The sequence below is a fragment of the Pelophylax lessonae genome (genome assembly GCF_965119305.1).
Source record: "Pelophylax lessonae genome assembly, chromosome: 3".
Lineage (NCBI taxonomy): Eukaryota > Metazoa > Chordata > Amphibia > Anura > Ranidae > Pelophylax > Pelophylax lessonae.
In genome coordinates, this window is record NC_138770.1 from 495964174 (window position 1) to 495987391 (window position 23218).

General features: G+C 47.1%; 1 protein-coding gene across 1 annotated transcript in view; it reads left to right on the top strand.

Moving 5' to 3' along the window:
- LOC309549718 (interferon-induced, double-stranded RNA-activated protein kinase-like) overlaps nt 1-23218 on the top strand; it is a 363835-nt gene that overhangs the window by 48574 nt on the left and 292043 nt on the right. Inside the window, exons 4-7 of the mRNA XM_082250192.1 lie at nt 704-746; nt 859-962; nt 8630-8762; nt 17157-17224. Coding sequence (XP_082106318.1) covers nt 704-746; nt 859-962; nt 8630-8762; nt 17157-17224 — 348 coding nt within the window. The remainder of the gene's footprint in view (nt 1-703; nt 747-858; nt 963-8629; nt 8763-17156; nt 17225-23218) is intronic.

Here is a 23218-nt window from a genome sequence, read left to right on the forward strand (position 1 = left end):
GCAATTCCAATGTACTGTGTTATTGTCCTTTATTAAAGCTTTATTGCCCGAGGTTGCGTGCGCTTTTCTTTACAGATTTGAATTGTTTCTCTCCTCACGCTGGAATGGAAAAGGGCTCCAGGAGAGGAGATTGCATAATTTCCTGTGCCTGTGTTTACATTATACAGACACAGGACATTCTGTCATTGGTCAGAACCGATCACCAGGTCCAGGCTATAAATCATTGGCCTGGACCTGATGACTGACCGGTTCTAAACCAAATCAGATCATCACGGGGACGGCAGGCGCACGCCCCCTACCCCTACATCGGTTTGCGCAGCTGAGCTACCTTGCCGCGGTAAAACTGTGGTGGGTGGACGACAACAGGTTAATATATTTATTAAATGGTAACTTGTGGGCTTAGTGCTGAATTTTTTTTATTTGCTATTTTAAGTTTTTCTATTTTTAGTTATTTTATTTTGTGTGACAGTGTGTCTTTGTAAAGAAAAAAAATCTCTAAATAGAAAAATGTGATTAAAAAAAGAAATGTAAAAATGGCTCTGGTCCATAGGGGCCGGGAGTGTACATGTGTGATTGATGAAGTTGGTAATCATGTCTTCATCAATAAGTCTTGTGGATGAAAGTGTATTGTAAGAGTATTAAAAATAACCTTAATGTAGAATTACTTTAAAGGTATGATTAATGTAGTGTTCCTTCATTCTAGCACTGAACACAGTACAGTTAATGGTGTCACAAATAAATTGGAGGTATGTATTGATTTTTAAATATTTTTTTTCCTTTTTTTTTTTTTTTTTTTTTATATATTGTATTCTTACAGCCAAAATTGGTATAAAAGCCTTCTTCTCTTTTATATATTAGGAATTCCCAAACTACATAGGAAGGTTTAATGAATATTGTCAGAAAAACGGATTTAGGTGTTACAGTTTTGCGGATGCTCGAAGAGGGCCTGATCATATTCCAGAGTAAGTAAAATCATGGAAAATTAAGTGAATGAATGTGGTATACACATAGCTACAGTGCCAGGGGCGTAACTATAACTTCCAGGGACCTGGTGCAAGAAACCTTGAAGGGCCCCTTCAGTCCTGCATCCCTCCCCACTGATCTGTTCTGCTATGGGCCCCTTTCCTACTGTGGGCCCCTTTCCTACTGTCTTCCCCCCCCCCCCCCACGGTGGCAGAAAGCAAGTGATACCACATAAGGGTCCAATGCAGTGGCAGAACTACCAGGGTTGCAAAGGTTGCACTTGTGACCGGAACCTGGCGTTCTGCCACTGCTGGGTCCTCAGCCTCCTCTTGCTGTTTGCCCCTGCTATTGACAGCGCTGGTCTGGCTTCTCTGTCTCTACGCCAGTGGTAGCAGTCTATTAGGACCCAGTGCTGGTTACATTATGGGGCTGATGGGTGCATGCGGGGGAGAGCTTGCACTATTGGTTGTAGACAACTGAGCCTCCTCCTGTCGCCTAGCAGCGGTAATGTTGCAAAGCCTTCTCTGTTAACATGTCAATCAAAGTGTGATCCAGGTGATTCTCCCAGTTGGATCTATTAAACACATTATTTATTAGCATCAAGAGTACAATCACACATATATCAGCCATATGTTCAGCACCGTGTGTACTGGCCCTCCTGCACGTGCGCCCATCAGCCCCATAAAGTACCCAGCACTGGGTCCTAATTCCTCTGCCGCTGCAGCCATGGAGACAGAGACCAGACCTGCTCAATAGCAGGGACAGGACAGCAAGAGGAGGCTGGGAACCCCAATGATAATGGAACACCAGTCTCGTATGCGACCTTTCTGATCCTGGTAGTTCTGCCACTGGTCCACAGTGGGAGGATTCCCCCCATCCACTTGGAATGTGTAGATGGGGGAATTGGATTTTTTATTTTTTTGTTCAATCTAAGGCCCCTTTCAGATTGAGCAGACCCCATCCAGGGGATCTGCCTGCTCAGCGAGGATCCCTCCACTGATCCCGACTGAGCAGGTCGACATAGACCCAGCCTGCTATTCTCTGTGGGGCAGGCGGTCCATTTCAATCTGTCTTTCATCTCATCCGATCCACTGGATGGATGGGGAATTGATCCCCATCCATCTGTTTTTAGCAGATTGGACCAGATTGGATGCTGGTGGGTGTCAGCGGACATCTGCTGCTGCATAAAGAACAATGGATGGTACGGTCGGGTCTGCCTAAAAAAACTGACAGGCAGACCCGATTGGTCCGTTATTGGCTGCCTAAGTGCTAAAAAATGAAGTTTAAGAAGATCCTGGAGGAACTGAGAGGGGGAGGGAGACAGATAGGGGAGAGAAAGGAGGGAGATAGGGAGAGCTCACTTCAGTGATCACAGAGCAGAGATCACTCACCTGGGAGGCTGGTAGCTGATCATTGACACAGCTGGGAACGTGTAGCAGGCTGGTCAGGCGGAGACGGGAGAAACGAGCGGGAGGAGGAGGAGGTTGTATTCCTCTCTGTTCTCCCATCCCTAAAGGGGAGGGGGAGTGTGCTCGCTGGGCTGTCACACACACTCTGCTCAGCTGCAGCCCTTAATACACAGGCTGATTCTTCTGTCCTAGGGATGGGAGAAATCGGGCTGTTATTGGTGGGAGATTGGCAACACTGTTTGGGCTCCCCCACAGTGGTGGAACTCCGGGGCCCAGTCACAAGTGCAACTTCTGCACCCCTGGTAGTTCCGCCACTGTACAGTGCCTTGAAAAAGTATTCATACCCCTTGATATTTTTCACATTTTGTCATGTTACAACCAAAAACGTAAATTTTATTTTATTGGGATTTTGTTTTGATAGACCAACACAAGGTGACACATGATTGTGAAGTGGAAGGAAAGTTATAAATGGTTTTACATGTTTTTTACTATTTAATATCTGAAAAATGTGGCGTGCATTTGTATTCAGCCCCCTTTATTCTGATACCCCTAACTAAAATCTAGTGGAACCAATTGCCTTTAGAAGTCACATAATTAGTAAATACAGTCCACCTGTGTGTAATTTAATCTCACTATAAATATAGCTGTTCTGTAAAGCCCCCAGAGGTTTGTTAGTGAACCGCATCATTAAGGCCAAGGAACACACCAGATAAGTTATGAATACATTTGTGGAGAAGTTTAAAGCAGGGTTAAGTTATACAAAAATTTCCCAAGCTTTGAACATCATCCGAAAATGGCCTGACCTTTGTGGAAGAGTGGCAAGAAGAAAGCCATTGTTGAAAGAAAGCCATAAGAAGTCCCATTTCCAGTTTGAAAGAAGTCATGTGGGGGACACTCGTAAGAAGGTGCTCTGGTTAGATTAGACCAAAATTTACCTTTTTGGCCTAAAAGCATAATGCTATGTGTGGTGGAAAACTAACACTGCACATCACCCTGAACACACCATCCCCACCGTGAGACATTGTGGTGGCAGCTTTGTGGGGATGCTTTTTTTCAGCAGGGACAGGGAAGCTGGTCTGAGTTGATGGGAAGATGGATGGAGCCAAATACAGGGCAATCTTAGAAGAAAACCTGTTAGAGTCTGCAAAAGACTTGACTGGAGCAGAGGTCCACCTTCCAGCAGGATAACGACCCTAAACATACAGACAGACGGTTTAGATCAAAGCATATTCATGTGTTAAAATGGCCCAGTCCAAGTCAAGACCTAAATCCAATTGCGAATCTGTGGCAAGACTTGAATGTTGCTGTTCACAGACGCACTCAATCCAATCTGACAGAGCTTGAGCTATTTTGCAAAGAAGAATAGGCAAACATTTCACTCTCTAAATGTGCAAAGCTGGTAGAGACATAACCAAAAAGACTTTTAGCTGTAATTGCAGTGAAAGATGGTTCTACAAAGTATTGACTGAATACAAATGCACGCCATACTTTTCACGTATTTATTTGTAAAACCTTTTGAAAGTCCTTTTATAATTTTCCTTGCACTTTACAGTTATGTGCCACTGTATGTTGGTCTACCACATAAAATACAATTACGTTTTTGGTTGTAACATGACAAAATGTGGAAAATTTAAAGGGGAAGTAATTTTTTATGGCACTGTATGCTCCTTCTTTACATTGTGTGTTTAATGTTATATGCACAGTGTAATGTTCCTTGATAATTCATCGTTTAAGAGCATCCGTATACACCTGTGAGACCAGCTTTACTTTTGTTGATTTTTGTACAAGGATTTCTATCTTTTTAACCACCTCATATCTGGCCAGTGGGTGCTCTCTAGTTCCAGGAGGATGTATCGGTATGTCCTCCCAGCATAGTGCCTTGTGCGTGCCCCCTGGAGCGTGCAGCAAGCGCGATCTGTAACTGACTGTGTTCACCTGCAATCACATCTACCACGGCAATCACAGTTACAATAGTAAGCAAGGCCATTTTTTTGTGGTTTTCTCATTGATAATAGTGGCGGCCATGTTTTGAAGCTAGATGGGTGGTGACTCCGGGATTTTTCTCTTCCTCATCGCCGCTTGGTGTGTGAATTTTGCCTGGTGGTGGTAAATCTTTTTGTGGGGTTCTCTCTCCCTCTCTCTGCTAAAGCAGTGGTAGTGCTCTTTGCTGGGCCCTGTGGTACCGCCAGCCCAGTGGGGGTTTCTCTAGAAGTGTTATACACTTTTTTGTGTGGGTTCTCCTCCTCTCTAATGCAGTCCCTGGAGCACATTTCCCCACCTGATCCCCTCTCAGAGGCTGCTGGGCCCTCCCGGTCCCATCAATCCCTGACTGCACTGACGACAGTCCTGGAGTCCTTAGTGTCCAGGAGTTCCTGGGAAAACAGGCTAGCAAAAAGCTTCCCCCGCCTTCTTCTGTTGCATCAGATCCTGAATCTGATTCAGCTGCCGCGGATGCAAGGTACCCATCTGGGTCTGCATCCACGCACCCTGCCTGCTCAGATAGTGAGGATGATTCCTCTGCTCCTCTAGCCACACATGAAAAGGCGCTGGTGGATGTGCTAATTGCGTCAGTGCGTGAAACTTTAAAGATGGAGGATGCGGCAGATGCTGCGTCGAAGGCGCCAGTCCCTTTTGGCACCCACACAGCCCTCCAAGGAGGCGAGGGTGTTCCCCTTTCCTGCTTACTTTGATAATATTGCCACTAAACAGTGCGTTTTGGGCAACCCCACTTTACAGTTCCTAAGCATTTTGCGATGCGGTATCCTTATGGGGAGTCCTTGCTTAAAAAGTGGACAGTCCCGCCTGTAGTGGATTTGCCGGTTTCCAGGTGAAATAAAACCACCTTAATTCTGGAGGTCAGAGACTCTGACCCTCCATATGTTCATAGTGGCTGGTTCAGCACTTAGACCGGCATTTACTATTGCCCTGGTGTCCCAAACTCTGACTGAGTGGGCTAAACTTTTACGCCGAGACCTAGAAGGGGAACAGCTCCCCTCTGCCTATGTGGAGCTGGCAGAGCTGTCAGATCAATTGATCCAGGGGCTACAGTTTGTCTATGATGCCTCTTTTGGATGCGGCTCCTTTTTCAGGACGGTCTCTCCCAGCGGTAGTCCTTCGACGTAATTTCAGGGTGAAATGCTGGTCTGCGTATCAGACTTCTAAGGCCTTATCTGATCTCCCATTTGTGGGGGGGATCGCTTGTTTGGAGCTTCCTTGGATAACCTCATTAACGGCCTCATAGGGAGGAAGAGTACTCTTCTTCCACAGGCTTCCAAGGGCAAGGAGTCCTGTCGAAGACTGGGGGCCATTCTTCTCGGCTCATAAGAGGCCTTTTCGTCCCTCAGGGTCTCAAGACAAGAGATCTAAGCCCTTCAGAGCCATCAATGGTTGCCAGACTAAACAAGTCTACGGTATTTACAGACCCCGTGGATAGATGAGTTAAGTCTCTGTCCCGCCATTTGCATGTGATCGCGGGCTCAATACTGAAAGCAGTCTTTGTGATCACTCTGGTGTGACACAGACCATAGCAGAATGGGCGAAGTTACTGAAAGGTGACTTGGAAACAGAGCAGCTCCTGTTTGGACTGACCGAGCTAATGGATCAAATGATCCAAGCCCTTCTGTATATATGTGATGCATCACTGGATGCGGCTCCACTGGTGGCCAGAGTATCTACAGTAGGGGTTGCGATTAGATGCATGGTGTGGCTGAAAAGCTGGTCTGCGGACCAGGCTTCCAAAAAGACTCTTTCTAACCTTCTCTTTACGGGGGACAAACTAGTTCCTCCTTGGATGAGTTGATCAAAGGCCTTACGGGTGGGAAGAGTTTTCTTCTTTCCCAATACACCAAGAGCAAGGCACCGCATAATAGACAGGGGCCTTCATTTACTGCTCATAGGCGGCCCTTTCCTGCCTCCGGGGAGCCAGGTCTTCGGGGGTTCCAAGAAGACAATCCGAATCTGAGGACAAATTCTCGTCTGCATGAAGGGATGCCCTGACCTATTTCTGGGATGAGAGGGGGTCTTCGCTTCTTTCCGGAACCATGGACTTCCTTGGTTCAGGACAAATGGGTTCACAAACTGATCTGATCGGGTTACGAGATCGGATTCAGGTCCCAACCGTCAGACAGGTTCTTTCCGTCCAACCTCCGCCTATCTCTAGATCGGTTACTGGACCTACGAGCAGCGGTGCAAGATCTGCTGTCACAGGGAGTGATTGTGCCGGTTCCCTCTCGGGAACCTTTTCAAGAGTTTTATTCAAACCTGTTCACTGTGCCCAGGAAGGGCGGCAAAGTGCATCCAATCCTGGATCTAAAAGCTCTGAACTGCTTTGTGCGGATTCAGAAGTTTTGAATAGAATATATTCACACGGTAGTGGCGTCCCTACATCAGGGAGACCTGTTGGCCTCTATCGATATCAGGAATGCATATCTACACATCCCTATCTATGCTGGACACCAGCATTTTCTTCACTTCGCTGTGGGAGAGGAGCACTTTCAATTTGTGGCGTTACCCTTTGGTCTCGCCTCTGCTCCCAGGGTCTTCACTGTTGGCTCCAATATTGTCAGAGGGGGCTTGCGTTCCTGGGGTACCTGGACGATGTTTTGTAAGAGCAGATTCTCATTCAGCTCTGTTGGAGGATTTGGCAATCACTGTAAGGACTCTGCAAGAGTTCAGTTTGACTATCAGTTTCACAAAAGCGCATGCACGCAAAACATGTCGTCACGGCAACCCGAAGCTTGAGTTCCACGCTGGTCCGTCCTTCATCTTGTCCTCGGCTGCTCGCTCCCAATGACGCTGTGCGGTGGGAGGATCCCGGAAGTGAGAGGTCCCGGCGCCTTTGTTGTGTGTTACGGCAGACACGCGCCGTGCGGTCTCCCCTATTTGTTTCCAAGACCCTCCGTATCCCATCTCCATCCCTCCCTCGGATTTGGATCATTGTTTTCTGTATACACCGAGCGGGACCCCCACAGTGTCCTTATGCGACACCGAAGACCCTAGGACCGGTTGGTGGTTTTTAACATTACTTGTCACAATAAACTTTTCCTGTTATTACTGTTTACCAGTTATCTTTCATCAAGGAACATCGGTTTCTCATCACACCGCTATGCGCCATCCCTCTTTCTAGCCTTTTCACTTGGTCGTCTGTGCACACGTTCACAATTTTTTTTTAAAGTAGATGTGTTGGCATCCTCGGATGCTTATTTTGGCCGCAAGGTTTTGCAGGCTGCTGTTTGAAAGATACTTAGCGCTCAACCAGGAACAACAGGAGCTCACCTTGACAAACCCCCTCAAAGAGACTATCTTCTCTGGTTGGCTAAAGTTTTAGCCTTGTTGGGAATTGCATTCTTTTTCTGCGTTGTTTTCCCACCCCTCATGCACATACTGCTTTGTCACGTCCCAATGGTCAAGAATTATATGGAGCTGCGTCTGTCAATGAACGATAGAGAAAACAGGATTTTTGTCTTACCGTAAAATCTTTTTCTCTAAAGTTCATTGACAGACGCAGCACCTGCCTCTCTATCTTACGTGGGTTGGGTTTTTTCCTCTAAGCACTGCTTGCAACAAAACTGAAGGCTATAGAAGAGTTTGTGGATGTATGCCTGCAGGGACGGTCCCATAGGTGTGGTAAAGCTTTTTGCTGCCTGGTGTTCTACTACTGTAGGGGGGTAGCATAACCCAATGGTCAAGAATTCTATGGAGCTGCGTCTGTCAATGAACTTCAGAAAAAAGGATTTTATGGTAAGACAAAAATTCAGTTTTTGTTTTTCGTTTATATCTTTAAAAATAAAAATCCCAGTGGTGATCAAATGCCACCAAATGAATGCTCTATTTGTGGGGAAAAATGGCCGCGCAATTACCAGTAAAAGCAGCGCAGTGCCAAATTTCAAAAAGTGCTCTGGTGAGGAAGGGGGTAAAACCTTCCGGAGCTGAAGTGATTAAAGGCTGTTCACTTGGCATAGGGAATGTTTGTAATTCGGGTGAATCAGTGTTCAGTTTGAATACCCAATCTTGTGAGGAGGGAATTTAAAAACAGGATTTGTTCTTGCATGTTGTGTTGATTGGTTAGAACCCAGCTTTACCTGTTTTTATTAGGCTCTATTAACACTGCATGCAAAACTAGCCTTCTCTACTTCTTGAGTAAGTCAACTCTTTTTTGTGTCTGATATGCTGAAGTGCTGTCTTCAGAGCAGTAATGTGAGGGATATGGACTATACTATACATGAAAAAAAAAATAAACTTCCACTATTTTTACAAAGGTTCTTCTGCAGTGCTGTTATTGGTGAGCGAACATTTCCTGAATCTAAAGGGAAAAACAAGAAAGAGGCAAAACAGAATGCTGCACGTTTGGCCTTAACGGTCCTAAAGACGGAGGAACCTGCCAATGTTCAGGTATTTTTTGCATTAGTTTGGCATATTTACAAATTGCAGATTTTGCTGTTGGGCAGGGTTTAGACTATTCTAGCCTTGCCACGGTCAAGTTCTTGTGTCCTTGCAGTAAATGTAAAGATTTTGTACATCAAGGCTAGATAAAATTTCAAATGCAACAGAAAGCATAATTTTGGGGCCAAAAAGCTTAATTTAGGTAATGGGAAACCTATCTATGGACTTACAGATCAGTAAACATATTGTCCTTGCAGTTGATGTTGTTGTGAAAGGTGAAAAAAATGGCATCGCAGTTTGCGGTGTATGGGGCTGTGTAACTGCAGACTGGTGAGGGTGTCAATGCTGACCCATGCCCATAGACAAAATTGCCTACAATGGGAACATGAGCATCAGAAGTGGACCACGAAGCAGTGGAAGAAGTTGGTGTAGCCTGATAAATCACATTTTCTCTTTGGTTCACTGAGGGACCTAGCTCCCTGTCTTCTCATGCTGCTCTCTAGGCGGAAACAATTTTGGCTACGCCCCTGAGGCAGTCCCAGGGGGTATACCTTTACTTCCTGCTATAGGACTTTAGTTTTTTCTGCCTAGTCAGGACCTGGCACCCTGCTAAAATCTGTGGTCCTGACATTTTTTCCTTTTTAAACAGACATTTTTTCTTTTCCTTTATTTTCTGTTCCTGTGTGAACTACAACCAACAGCCAGACTGGGTGACTCACTGGATATCTTGGATCCTTACGGCCTTCCCATTCTGGACTGCGAGTGTTACTCAACTATTAACTCTGCGCTAGGTTGGCCGCGACATAGCCCCACTGGACGGCGAGTGAAACACCTTGCAATGTCGCATAGCCCTTGTCACGACAACGGTCATGACCAGAGTCGCAGCGTGCCTCTGGCCACAGCACCCCCATTCCAAGATGGTGTGGTGGACTGCCGGGAGTGGTGCCCACCTAATACCAAGGTGTGGTGAGTAGTGTCCACCCTCTTTTTTTCTCTGGGAATTGCCAGGGTTGTCGCGGGCCCTCCCTGGGGATGGTAGGCCCCCCCTAAATCCTTCCTCCCCTCATGGTTTTCCCCCCCTCTCCCTATCTGGGTTTCCCCTGCGTTGGTTGTCCTCACCTGCCTCCAGCCCTTTCCCCTAGTTCCCCTTTGGGGTGCACGAGTGTTTTTGGGTGGGGGTGTTAAATTGGTGCTGGGCTGGAGGACGGTGGGAGTGTGCCGCTGTCTGCCCCCTTTTAGGGGTGCCTGCACTTATTGCACTGCGGGTGGGGGGGCCCTGGGGGGCTTCCCCCTTGTGGACTATTACTTCCCTGGGGTCCAGTGGGGTCCCGGGTCTGTTGCCGTGGATGGTTTTCTTCAGCCTCTGCTTCCATGTTTGTGTAGTCCGGTGGCCATGTTTTGGGTTGCTCATTGTAGTCTATAGCGGCCGCCATTTTCTTGTAGTCCAGTGCAGCGACGTTCAGCGGGGGCTTCTAGTGTCAGTGCTTCTTCTTCCTCTTTGATTGCAGTGTGGCAGGCTGTTTGGCACTCTGGATCCAGCTCTGGGTGCAAGGTGGTGAGTCTCTGTGGGTATACAGTGCTTCCTCTGCTATATACAGCACCACGGGGGCGCTGATCTTGTGGTGCTCTTGGCAGTGTGCAGGAGATTTTTTAAAAAAAAAATTCCCCTTTTGTGCACAGTGCAGCTCTGATTTAACCATGGGGCCCCTGGAACGTGTATCGCCATCTGACCCACTCCTTGAAGCTGTGGGATCCTCTCGGCCTCTGTCTTGCCTGGCGGCCATGACGGCATCTCTGCAGTCACTTGTGTCCAAAGGTTGTATTGGCCCTGCAAAGGGGGCCTAGCAAGAAGCATCCCCCGCCTTCACCTATATCCTCTATCTCCTCAGAGTCTTAGGTGGATTTGGCCCCTGCGGACGTGAGTCAGCCCACTGGGTTTGCGTCCACGCACCCGGAGTGCTCCAATGATGAGGAGGAATCCTCCTCCTCTGCAGCTGCGCATGAAAAGGCGCTGGTGGAGGCATTGATTGTGTCAGTGTGGGAAACTTTAAAGTTGGAGGACTCAGCTGATGCTGAATCCGCAATGCGGGTGCAGTTTGGCACCCGCAGATCTTCCAAGGTGACTAAGGTGTTCCCCTTTCCTGCCTATTTTGATGAGATTGTCTCTAGTCAGTGGGAATCCCCGAAACACATGGTTGGAATACCTAAGCGTTTCGCCAGGAGATATCCCTTTAATTAATCTCTCTTGAAGAAACGAAGGGTTCCATCGTTGGTGGATTCTCAGGTTTCCAGGCCTAAATAAGGCCACACTTTTGCCTGTTGAGGGTTCTCCATCCTTTAAGGATCCTTTGGACAAGAGAGCCGAGGCTCTGGTCCCTTACCTTTTTCACCATGGCAGGTTCAATGTTGTCGGTGTTTGCTATCACCTTGGTATCCCAGACCTTAACGGAATGGGCAAAAATGTTATGCCAGGATCTGGAAGGGGGTCAACACCCTCCTGAGCTGGCGGATCAGTTTATCCAGGGGCTACAGTACATTTGTAACCTGCCCCTTGCTGGCAGAGTATCTGTGACGGCTGTGATCTTTCGCGGCATGATTTGGTTGAAGTGCTGGTCGACTGACCAGGCTTCTAAAAAGGTGCGGATTTATCTACCTTTTGTAGGTGACTGGTTGTTCGGTGCCCCTATGGAGGAAATCATTAAGGGCCTTATGGGAGGTAAGAGCACCTTACTTCTGCAGGTTGCTAGGGGCATGGAACCTAGTGGTAAAACATGGTCCCTTTTTCTTGGCTCACAAGCGGCCCTTTCGTTCGACTAGATCTCGGAGAAAAGGGTTGGAGATCCACCCATAAACTTTGCGGGTGGCTTCAAGAGACCCTAGAATGGTAAGTCAAAAGCGGGCACTACTGGTTCCGCAGACGAACCTTACCCAGCCTGAAGGGGGGCCCTCACCCGCATCTGGGTGGGGGGGGGATGCCTTTGCTTCTTTCCAGACCCATGGACCTTCCTCATTCAGGAAAAATGGGTCCACGAGTTAATTTGGTTCGGCTACAAGGTCGAGTTTCGGTCCATGTCTCCGGCAAAGTTCTTTCCTTCCAACTTTCACCTGTCTCATGATCGGCTGCAGGGCCTTTACGGGGCAGTGCGGGACCTGTTAGCACAAAGAGTCATTGTGCCGGTTCTAAATCTGTTTACCGTTCCCAGGAAGGAAGGCAAGGTCTGCCTGATCTTGGAGCGCAAGGATCTGAACCATTTTGTGTGGGTTCAGAAATTTCGGATGGAGTCCATTCGCATGGTAGTGGCTTTTCTCCATCAAGGGGATCTTTTTGGCTTCTATCGATCTCAAGAGCGCTTGCCTTCATATTCCAATATATGCCAGGCACCAGCGTTTTCTTTGTTTTGCTACGGGCGAGGAGCTTTGTTAATTTATGGCGTTCTTTTTGTCTCTCTTCAGCTCCTTGGCTGTTCACAAAAGTTTTGGCCACAGCGTTGGCCTTGCTTCGACAGAAGGGGATCGCGGCACTACGTTACCTGGACGTTCTGATCTGTGTGCAGAGTCGTCTTCGGCTCTAGAAGTCGACTTGGACATTACTGTGCAAACTCTACAGGAGTTCGGATGGACACTGAATTTTCAGAAATCGGCTTTGACTCCGTCCACCAAGCTAGATCACTTGGGTCTGGCGCAGAATTCAGCCCGGGTGTTTCTTCCACATGCGAAACTACTGAAGTTGCAGGATGCGATTCGTCTCCTGTTGTTCAACCGCCGGTTGTCACTCAGGACTTATATGCAAGTGCTGGGTCTGATAGTCTCCACCTTTTGAGGCGGTTCCGTTTTCTCAGTTCCATACCAGACCTTTACAAAGAGATATTCTTGCCAAATGGAACAAGGATCCACAGTCGCTGGACGATTTGATCCTGTTGAGTCGGGGTCCTTTGATATGGTGGCTCTGCTCCCCAGGGCATTGACTGGCAAAGTCCTTTCTTCCTCTGTATTTGACAGTGATTTCCACGGATGCCAGTCTGTCCCGGTGGGGAGGTATCTTGGGAGTATTCTCGGCTCAATGTGTTTGGACTCGAGAGGAGTCCAGTCTGCCGATCAACATCCTCGAGATTCGAGCGATCAGACTTTGTCTGTCTCAGTGGACTGATCGTCTGCAGGGATGCCCGGTGAGGATACAATCAAACAATGCTACGGCAGTGGCATATGTCAATCACCAAGGGGGCACAAGGAGTTCCCTGGCAGCCTGGGAAGTAGCTGGCATCCTGAGGTGGGCAGAACTATGTTTCGGCCCTCTCTGCTTTGCACATTTTGCGGGTAGAGAATTGGCAAGCGGACTATCTCAGTCGGCAGACGCTGGATCGGGGAGAATTGTTTCTTCACCCGGAGGTGTTTCATCATCTGTCTCCGGTGGGGGACCCCCGATGTGGACCTGTTGGCCTCCCGTCTCAACAGAAAGGTGCAGAGGTTCATGTCAAGGTCTCGGGATCCTCTGGCTGACGCCGCAGATGCCCTGGTGGCCCCTTGGGTCAGTATCGTCTGATTTACGCTTTTCCTCCAATACAACTTCTGTCGAGACTGCTACGCAGAATCGAGGTAAAAGGGATTCCAGTCATTCTGGTGGCACCAGACTGGCCTCGCCAGTCTTGGTACACAGGCCTGGTAAGGCTGGTAGCAGACGTCCCTTGGAGACGTCCTCTAAGGGAAGATCTTCTTCTGTCCCAGGGACCAATCTTCCATCCTGCTTTACAGTCGCTGAATTTAACGGCCTGGCTATTGAAAGCCAGGTGCTGAAGGACAGAGGGCTGTCGAGGGCTTTCAACAGTCTGTGATTCCTATGCTTTTGAAAGCTAGAAAATCTACTTCCAGGAAGGTTTATCATCGAGTTTGGAAGGCTTGGACTTTTTGGAGGTTTGGAGTTTGGATTGGTGTGAGTCCCGGGGGGTTTCTCCCCGTTCCTTTTCTGTGTCTCGCCTGTTGGAGTTTCTACAACTAGGCGTAGATCAACGTTTGGCTCTGGGCGCCATCAAGGGCCAGATTTCTTCTTTTGCCATATTTTTCCAAAGGCCGTGAGCGGCGAAGTCCTTGGTTCACACTTTTGTGCAGGTTCACGATCTGGCTCCTCCGGTGCGACCACTGGTACCTCAGTGGGATCTAAATTTGATACTGCCGTTACTTCAAAAGCCTTCTTTTAAAAACATTTGTGAACTTCCTTTGCTCACTCTGTCACAGAAGGTGGTCTTTTTGGCCGCTATTATTTCTGTGCATAGGATGTCGGAGTTGGCTGCGATGTCCTGTCGGTCACCTTACCTGGTGGTTCACAGGGACAAAGGGTAAAGGGGCGTTCCTTCCTAAGGTTGTCTCTGGATTTCATTTGAATGAAGATATTGTGTTGGCATCCTTATGTCCTAAGCCGAAACATCCTAATGAAATTGCTCTACATTCCTTGGATGTAGTCAGGACAATTTGGGAGTACCTGGTGGTGACTGAGTTGATTCGGAAATCCGATTCGTTGTTCTTAAAGATGGACCTTGTAAGGGGCAGGCTGTATCTACTGTGACCATTTCCAGATGGATCAGGCAGACGGTGGTGCAGGCCTATTCTATCAAGGATCAGGTTCCTCCTTTCCCTGTCAAGGGCATTCTGCAAGGGTGCTTAGTGCCTCCTGGGCCTTTCCGTCACCAGGCGCCAGTGGTTCAGGTGTGCAAGGCGGCTACGTGGTCATCTGTACACACACATTTTTTAAAAGGTGGATGTACTTGCATCTTCGGATGCTGCTTTTGGCCGCAAAGTTTTGCAGGCTGAGGTTGCAGAGGCACCTGCCTCTTGAGGGTGTTCTTTTCATGGTGAGGAGCTCCAGTTGTTCCTGGTTGGCTATGTTTAGCCCTTGTTGGGAATTATATGTATTGCTGTGTTTTTCCCACCCCTCATGTTGATACTGCTTTGGGACATCCCAAGGGTCTAAGAAGACATGGAGCTGTGTCCGTCAGTGAACGAAAGAGAAAAATGGATTTTTGTCTTACCGTAAAATCCTTTTCTCTGAGGTTCACTGATGGACACAGTAACCCCCCAAGTTGGATTGAGTTATGCAATCTTCTGACACTGCTTGTTACAAACTGAAGTCCTTTAGCAGGAAGTGATGGTATACCCCCTGGGACTGCCTCAGGGGCGTAGCCAAAATTGTTTCCGCCTAGTCCTACTCCTGAAGAGAGCGCGGCATAAGCCCAAGGGTCTAAGAAGACATGGAGCTGTGTCCGTCAGTGGCCGAGTGCATGTGCTTTGCTTACCCGGGGACAAGATGATAGGATGCAGTATGGGAAGAATTGAAGCTGGAGGAAGCAGTGTGATGCTTTGGCCAATTTTCTATTGGAAAACCTTTTTGAGTCTTGCCATTCATATGGATGTTGGTTTCACACGTACCACCTAAACCTTGTTGCTGACCAAGTACACCCTTCATGGATCGGTATTCTCTGATGGCAGTTGCCTTAATAGTAGAATATACCCTGCCACACTTCAAAAATGGTTGCAAGAATGGTTTCAGAAACCCAGCATTGAGAAGGAGGTTTTGACTTGGCCTCCAGGGTCTCCAGATCTCAATCCAATCGAGTATCTGTGGGATGTGCTGGAAAAACAAGTCTGATCCATGGAGGCCCCACCTCACAATTTACAGGACATAAATGATATATGGTACTGACAGCTTGGTGCCAGATACCACAGCATACCTTTATAATGGTGCTTTTCCACTGCATGGAACCGAACGGTTCTGCTCGCTTTTGTGCTTTTCCACTGCTGGTACCGCATGGTAGGGTATAGGAACGGTTCGGTGCGGTGCGGTACGGTACGGCGGCGCTTTTCCACTGCATGGAACCGAACGGTGCGGCTCTCAAAAACAGTACCACCTCGATTGTGGTTCCAAGAGGTACCATACCCGGTACCATATCCCACAATCCTTTGCATGCAGTCACTACTAGCCACTGATTGGTCAGAGAATCCCACCCACCCCCTTGTTATCCCACCCACTTAACTTTAGTACTACTTTAGTGGAAAAGCAAACCGTACCGTACCGAACCGCTCCAACACCGTATATTATTTTAATGATGATTTCAATTATGAGATCATCTATGGTGGGTAGAACTTTCTGAAATGGCCAACCGTCAACTCTGACGGCTTTAAAGTTTTTTCTCCCTGATGGGCAATTTGGGTGCGATTCTATACGGCATGCTTTCCGCGGGAGTATGACCAATACTGTAGTGAGATGCACATCTCCTGGTGTATGCGTATATATTCATGGGTATACTTCTCATGCAGCTGTCTCGTCCCTCCCATTATGGAGAATTGGCCGGTCTCTATGGTTTTTACTGAACTTCCGGTTTTGCCCAGCTTGTGTTCCAGGAGTTGGTTTTGCGTCCTGGTTCGGCCCAGAGGGTTATTTCCTTGTCTGTGGTTTAGAGGAAGTTACGGGTCATGGGCTCCAGTGGGCGTGTCCGGACGTCTATGCTTCCTCTTTCCTGTTTCAATCACTATTTAAAGACATCTCCTGATGCTGATCGCTCCCCCCCTGATGACGCAGTTGCCTGCGAAACATGTAGGCGGAGCTTCAGCACGGTTCGACGTCACAAGCTGGAAGTGCTTTACTGCTACAGTGGTTTTATTGATTCAAGGCTGTTTTATGATGATGTATCTGGTGAGTGCATTTTACTTTTAATAAACATACACCTGTGAAAACGTACTTCACCATGGTCTTCCCCCTGTTTTTTAACTTTTGGGAGTGATTGTGCCTGGCTACTTCTACTTTGGGATCCGACATTTGAATTGGGAGCACCTATTGGAAGGCTTTCAGGGTCGATTATCCAGCTTTATAGCAACAAGTCTTGTGTGACCATTGTGAGAGTGGTGGTCATACCCATCTGGTAAGAGGCCAGCTGGCTACTTTGTGTGTGGTGGAGGTCTTCACTGTCCCTGTCATTTTATAGACGGACTGTCACACGCTAAGGCTGTTGTCGGTGGACTATACAACTCCCTACGACAGCTTGGAGTGGACTTTCATATATTCATTTACACCATATGTTATTCTATGAGCGCTGCATTTTTTTGTCTACCGTACCATGCGGTACCAGCAGTGGAAAAGCAAACCGGGCCAAGCAGGGCCGAGTAGAGCCGAGTCGGTACTTGCAGTGGAAACTGCCATTAGAGTTCTAATGGTTTCCATACTTTTTTAATGGGCCAAGGCTGTGTTGGCGGCAAAAGAGAGACTTAATATTAGGTGGATGGTTATAAAGTTAATGGATGATCAATGTATAATGAACGTAACATAAAAGTTTGATATCAGCATAACATTATTAGGTATATTATTAGATCTTACATTGTATATATGCATGTAAGTAATATGTGACTTTTGGCTAACAGTTACAACAAATCCCAGGGCTAGATGATGCTGATCTGATGCAAGCAACAAGTACTCCTGAATCCGAAAGGTAATTTCACATTTGAACTTTTTTTTTTTTTTTTTTTACAAAAACACAGAAGGCTGCTAAACTGCTGATAGATTTGCTCTGTGGAAATGAGCAAAATCAAAGGTTCTATTCTCTCAACAGGTCTAATGTTCATAAAAAATCGTGGTTTTATGGCCACTAGATGGAGGTGATCCTCAGCTCCATCTACTGCCCATAATGCAGTATTTTCACAGACCACTCTTTTTGTGTGAATGAATAACCTTCAGCCTATAAAGAAAATAGGAGGATGTTTGATTATGGCCCATTTGCGCAAAACATATGTTCCAGCAGTTTTGCTGGGCAAGCAGCCATGTGTAACGGACCGTTTCAGCAGACAAGGAGTTAAAATCCGTTTAGGCGATATGCCCCTTTCTGAGAGACAGGCACAGCTACTTGCAGGACACCAAACTCCCGAACTGGATACAAAATAGCACTCCAACCTGGAACCTCACGAATAGCTGCTAGCAGACGAACAGGAAAAGCATACATCAGCTTACACTCCTAGCATTCAGTCTCCAACAGCATACAGTGAATCCCCCCAATAACGAGACAAAGCTCCGAGATGAGGGTAAAACATGAACAACATCAACATTTATTGGAAGAACACAGCACACTTATATACAGAAATTGGAACATCCTTCCCCCAACAACCGCTTTCCCATTGGTCAATTGCACAGTACCTGCAGTCCCCCATAAGGTCCTCTCCAGACATGCAAATGAGGGCTTGAAAATTATTCAGTAGTGATTGGGTAGATAGCTTGACCAGGAGGGCTGCTATGCAAATGAGGACTTGAAAATGAGTCAACAGGGATTGGTCAGATAGCTTTGACCAATGCAAGGAGACAGAAGGTGAGGTCATTAGCACACCTGACAAAAGGTGAATGGGGAGCCACCTTAGACAGCCCGTCTCCTCAGAACTTCCTGTAATGACCATATTAGGAGTTGACTTCCTGTTCAGAGAGCTCATGGCAAATGGGAACAAAAATCTTCATTTTACAAGGGAGACATTATTCTTGAATATGACTGTCCCATTTGTAGTAGTCCAAACCATAGTGTCAGTGTTCACCACCCTCCTGGTCACCCTGCATCCACCAAATCCATACGAATTAGAACCAGGGGCTGTTTGTTCGGTAGATAGAATCTACCGAATGGCTGTGCAGAAAGAGAGAAATAAATCCTTCTGCACCGTAAAATTAACCATTTAGCTGCCGGTCCATAATCCAAAGGCAGCAGGCGGGCAACCAGGCTCCTCCAATGCAATGTGGCGAGGTTGGTCTCGTCACACCATGCAATTTTTTTTATAAATCTAAACTTATACGTTTTAGTCATAATCTACAAATGTTTTGATAGTAAATGGTATTGTTGCTCATTTCTGATACGAAAGCTGACCTGAGAAGATCTTGCATGCGAAATGAATGAGTAAGGTGATAAACACCTCCACACTTGCACATAGAATTAGTTCCAAAATCACAGTAATTAAATTAATATAATGTGGCAGCATGTCATACAGCATAAAAGCTTAGAAAACATAATATGTAAGTAAAATTGACCACGCTCACAGTAAAAATACTAAATAAATAAATAATAAAAAGTGACACAGTGCTCAACAAATACCGCAACACAATCCCACAAAAGTAATCAATCTCTTCCAGGATTTTTCCAGGCAAGAAGTCACTCATGAACTTGTGAATCCCTTCTCCACCAACATACACATACCACTCACCAGATCGTTATGACTCACATTACAGGTAGTCTAACACAGCAGAGGTAATCTTCCATAATCCTCCAGGGAGAGCCTCTCAGTAAGGGGTATAGGGTATAGTATGGGTTAAAAAAAAAGCAGAGATACAGTGGGTACGGAAAGTATTCAGACCCCCTTAAATTTTTCACTCTTTGTTATATTGCAGCCATTTGCTAAAATCATTTAGGTTCATTCTTCTTCCTCATGAATGTACACATAGCACCCCATACTGACAGAAAAACACAGAATTGTTGACATTGTTGCAGATTTATTAAAAAAGAAAAACTGAAATATCACATGGTCCTAAGTATTCAGACCCTTTGCTGTGACACTCATATATTTAACTCAGGTGCTTTCCATTTCTTCTGATCATCCTTGAGATGGTTCTACACCTTCATTTGAGTCCAGCTGTGTTTGATTATACCGATTGGACTTGATTAGGAAAGCCACACACCTGTCTATATAAGACCTTCCAGATCACAATGCATGTCAGAGCAAATGAGAATCATGAGGTCAAAGGAACTGCCTGAAGAGCTCAGAGACAGAATTGTGGCAAGGCACAGATCTGGCCAAGGTTACAAAAAGATTTCTGCTGCACTTAAGGTTCCTAAGAGCACAGTGGCCTCCATAATCCTCAAATGGAAGACGTTTGGGACGACCAGAACCCTTCCTAGAGCTGGCCGTCCGGCCAAACTGAGCTATCGGGGGAGAAGAGCCTTGGTGAGAGAGGTATAGAAGAACCCAAAGATCACTGTGGCTAAGCTCCAGAGATGCAGTCAGGAGATGGGAGAAAGTTGTAGAAAGTCAACCATCACTGCAGCCCTCCACCAGTCGGGGCTTTATGGCAGAGTGGCCCGACGGAAGCCTCTCCTCAGTGTAAGACACATGAAAGCCCGCATGGAGTTTGCTAAAAAAACACCTGAAGGACTCCAAGATGGTGAGAAATAAGATTCTCTGGTCTGATGAGACCAAAATAGAACTTTTTGGCCTTAATTCTAAGCGGTATGTGTGGAGAAAACCAGGCACTGCTCATCACCTGTCCAATACAGTCCCAACAGTGAAGCATGGTGGTGGCAGCATCATGCTGTGGGGGTGTTTTTCAGCTGCAGGGACAGGACGACTGGTTGCAATCGAGGGAAAGATGAATGCGGCCAAGTACAGGGATATCCTGGACAAAAACCTTCTCCAGAGTGCTCTGGACCTCAGACTGGGCCGAAGGTTTACCTTCCAACAAGACAATGACCCTAAGCACACAGCTAAAATAACGAAGAAGTGGCTTCACAACAACTCCGTGACTGTTCTTGAATGGCCCAGCCAGAGCCCTGACTTAAACCCAATTGAGCATCTCTGGAGAGACCTAAAAATGGCTGTCCACCAACGTTTACCATCCAACCTGACAGAACTGGAGAGGATCTGCAAGGAGGAATGGCAGAGGATCCCCAAATCCAGGTGTGAAAGACTTGTTGCATCTTTCCCAAAAAGACTCCTGGCTGTATTAGATCAAAAGGGGGCTTCTACTAAATACTGAGCAAAGGGTCTGAATACTTAGGACCATGTGATATTTCAGTTTTTCTTTTTTAATAAATCTGCAACAATGTCAACAATTCTGTGTTTTTCTGTCAGTATGGGGTGCTATGTGTACATTCATGAGGAAGAAGAATGAACCTAAATGGTTTTAGCAAATGGCTGCAATATAACAAAGAGTGAAAAATTTAAGGGGGTCTGAATACTTTCCGTACCCACTGTAGGCCTATCATAGCATAATATATCAAAAAGATTTATTAAAGTAATTAAAATTCCACTTACGATGAATGAACGTTCTCAGGCATTTTTAAAATAGCAGGGGACGCCGCTCTGTGCTCCACCTGCGTTCTAAACAGTGGAAGTGACTTAATCGCATCCTAGTCCCACCCTACGCGTTTCATCAGTAAACGTCTGAAGTCATCAGGGGTTACGTTTGAGATAGAGAGGGACTGGCAGCGAGAAGGCGTGGCGGAGGAGGCTAATGGAAGAGCGAAGGATCAGCACCCAGAAGGGGGGGGGGGGTCGGCTGCGCTGGGAACTGTTTGCGCTCTACCTGTCATCTGCCCGTGGTCGAAAGGTAGACCGTGCTTGATGGGTTGCCAATCCTGTTATACAGGCTAAAACGCTAAAAAGGCCCTAATTTGACAATTCCAGTTCAGAAATGCTGGTTGATAGCATGCCGGCGTGTCCCTAACAACCAGTGACTCGTCCCAGCTGGGGGTTTCTGGCTTATAGGTAAATGTAAAGAAAGTAGCCGGGACACTGTTAAAAAAAATTTTTCTTTCCTTAATTGATGGACACAGCTTCTGATCTTCTTGACCATTGGGTTATATTGCCCCTTACAGGAGTAGGACAATAGACAGAAAAATAACTTCACTACGCCTATGGGCAGTCCCAGGAGGTGTACTTCCCCTCTCTGCTATAGGTATTCAGTTTTTTTTTTCTGCCTAGTCAAGAGTAAGGATCTAGTTTCTTGCTGGGATCTCTGGTCCTTGCAATTTTTTTTACTTTTTCTTTTTCCTCCTGTTTTTTTTCCTGTGAGATCTACAATAAACTGCCGGACTGGCCAGTTAGTTCGCACAGACCTTTCGCTCAGCGCTAGGTGGGCTGCGACAAAGCCCTACTGGACGGGGCTGGCCTGTGAGTTAAACGCCTCGCGAGGACGCATACGACCAGGTTTCGGCGCTCTTCCTGGCCGACAGCCTTCCCCCATTTCGATGGTGAGGAGGTTCTATCTGAAGCAGTGCCCGCCTTGTTCCTTGTATGGTGATTATCTATCCCCCCCCCCCTGGAGGGTTTTGGGGTGGACGCGGGCCCCTCCCTGGGACAGTCGGACCCCAGGGTTCCCCTCCTTCCCGTTGGGTCCCCCACCTTGAGTCTTATGGTCCTGTGGGTCATCTGGTCCTGTGGGTCATCTATCTCCCCCCTCTCTGCCCGCCCCCCATATCCCCTCTCTGCCCCGCCATCTTCTCTCTACCTATACTGGGGTTGTATGGTGGCCTTGCTACTTGCTGGCGACCGGCCGATTGGCTATGGGGGGGGGGGCTGTACCTGGTGGGGGTCTCCTGCCACATCCCCCCCTTGTTCTATGTCTTGCCTGGGCCCCTGTGAGCCTTGTGGGGCCGCCATTTTTGTAGCCTGTTTCTGTATAGGCTGGTGGGCATGTTTGTGGCCGCGGCGGCCATTTTACATTAGTACGGCATTGAATTGAATGGCGACCTTTACTGTGGAGCCTTCTGGGTGTCCATTTTAGCTGTGGGAGCCCCTCCTTATCCCCTGGAGCTGACTCCTGGGCCTCTTTCCTTCCTAGACGCCGCACATGGAGTGCTTTAACCACTTTACCACCGGAGGATTTTGCTGTCTTCCGTCCAGGCCACTTTTTGCGATTCGGCGCTGTGCGACTTTAACTGACAATTGCGCGGTCGTGCGACGCCGTACCCAAACAAAATTTCCGTCCTTTTTTTCCCACAAACAGAGCTTTCTTTTGGTGGTATTTGATCACCTGTGCGATTTTTACTTTTTGCGCTATAAACAAAAAAAGAGCGTTTATTTTGAAAAAATAATATTTTTCACATTTTTTTTATATTAAATTCCCCCCCAAAAAATTGTAAAAATCAATTTTTTTTTTAATTTTTGGCCAATTTGTTTTTTGCTACATATTTTTGGTAAAAAAAATCACAATAAGCGTATTTTTATTGGTTTGCGCAAAAGTTATTGCGTTTACTAACAAAGGGAAAGATTTCTGTCATTTTTTGGTGTTTTTTTTTTTTTTTTTTAACGCGTAATGGCGGCGATCTGCGATTTTTTTTTTTGCAGGACTGCGACATTGCGGCGGACAGATCGGACCCTTGACTGACATTTTGACACTTTTGGGGGTACAGGTGACATTACTGCAGTAATCAGTGCTATATATATATGCACTGTTATTGTAAAAATGACACTGGCAGGGAAGGGGTTAATTTTATTGGAGAGGGAGGGGTTAATATATGCCTGGTGCTTACTGACGTGTGGGGGGGGGGGAGGTGACTGAGTGACACAAGGACAGATCCAGGGTTCAGCTATGCTGAACCCTGCAATCTGACCCTGCCTGTCACTTCAGAGATCCGCCCCGCTGTGTTTACACATAGCGGGCGGATCTCCAGACTCGATCCCCGCCGATCGGGTAAGAGCGGCGGCGATCGCCGCCGCTCCTCCCCTGGCCCGACTCCCGC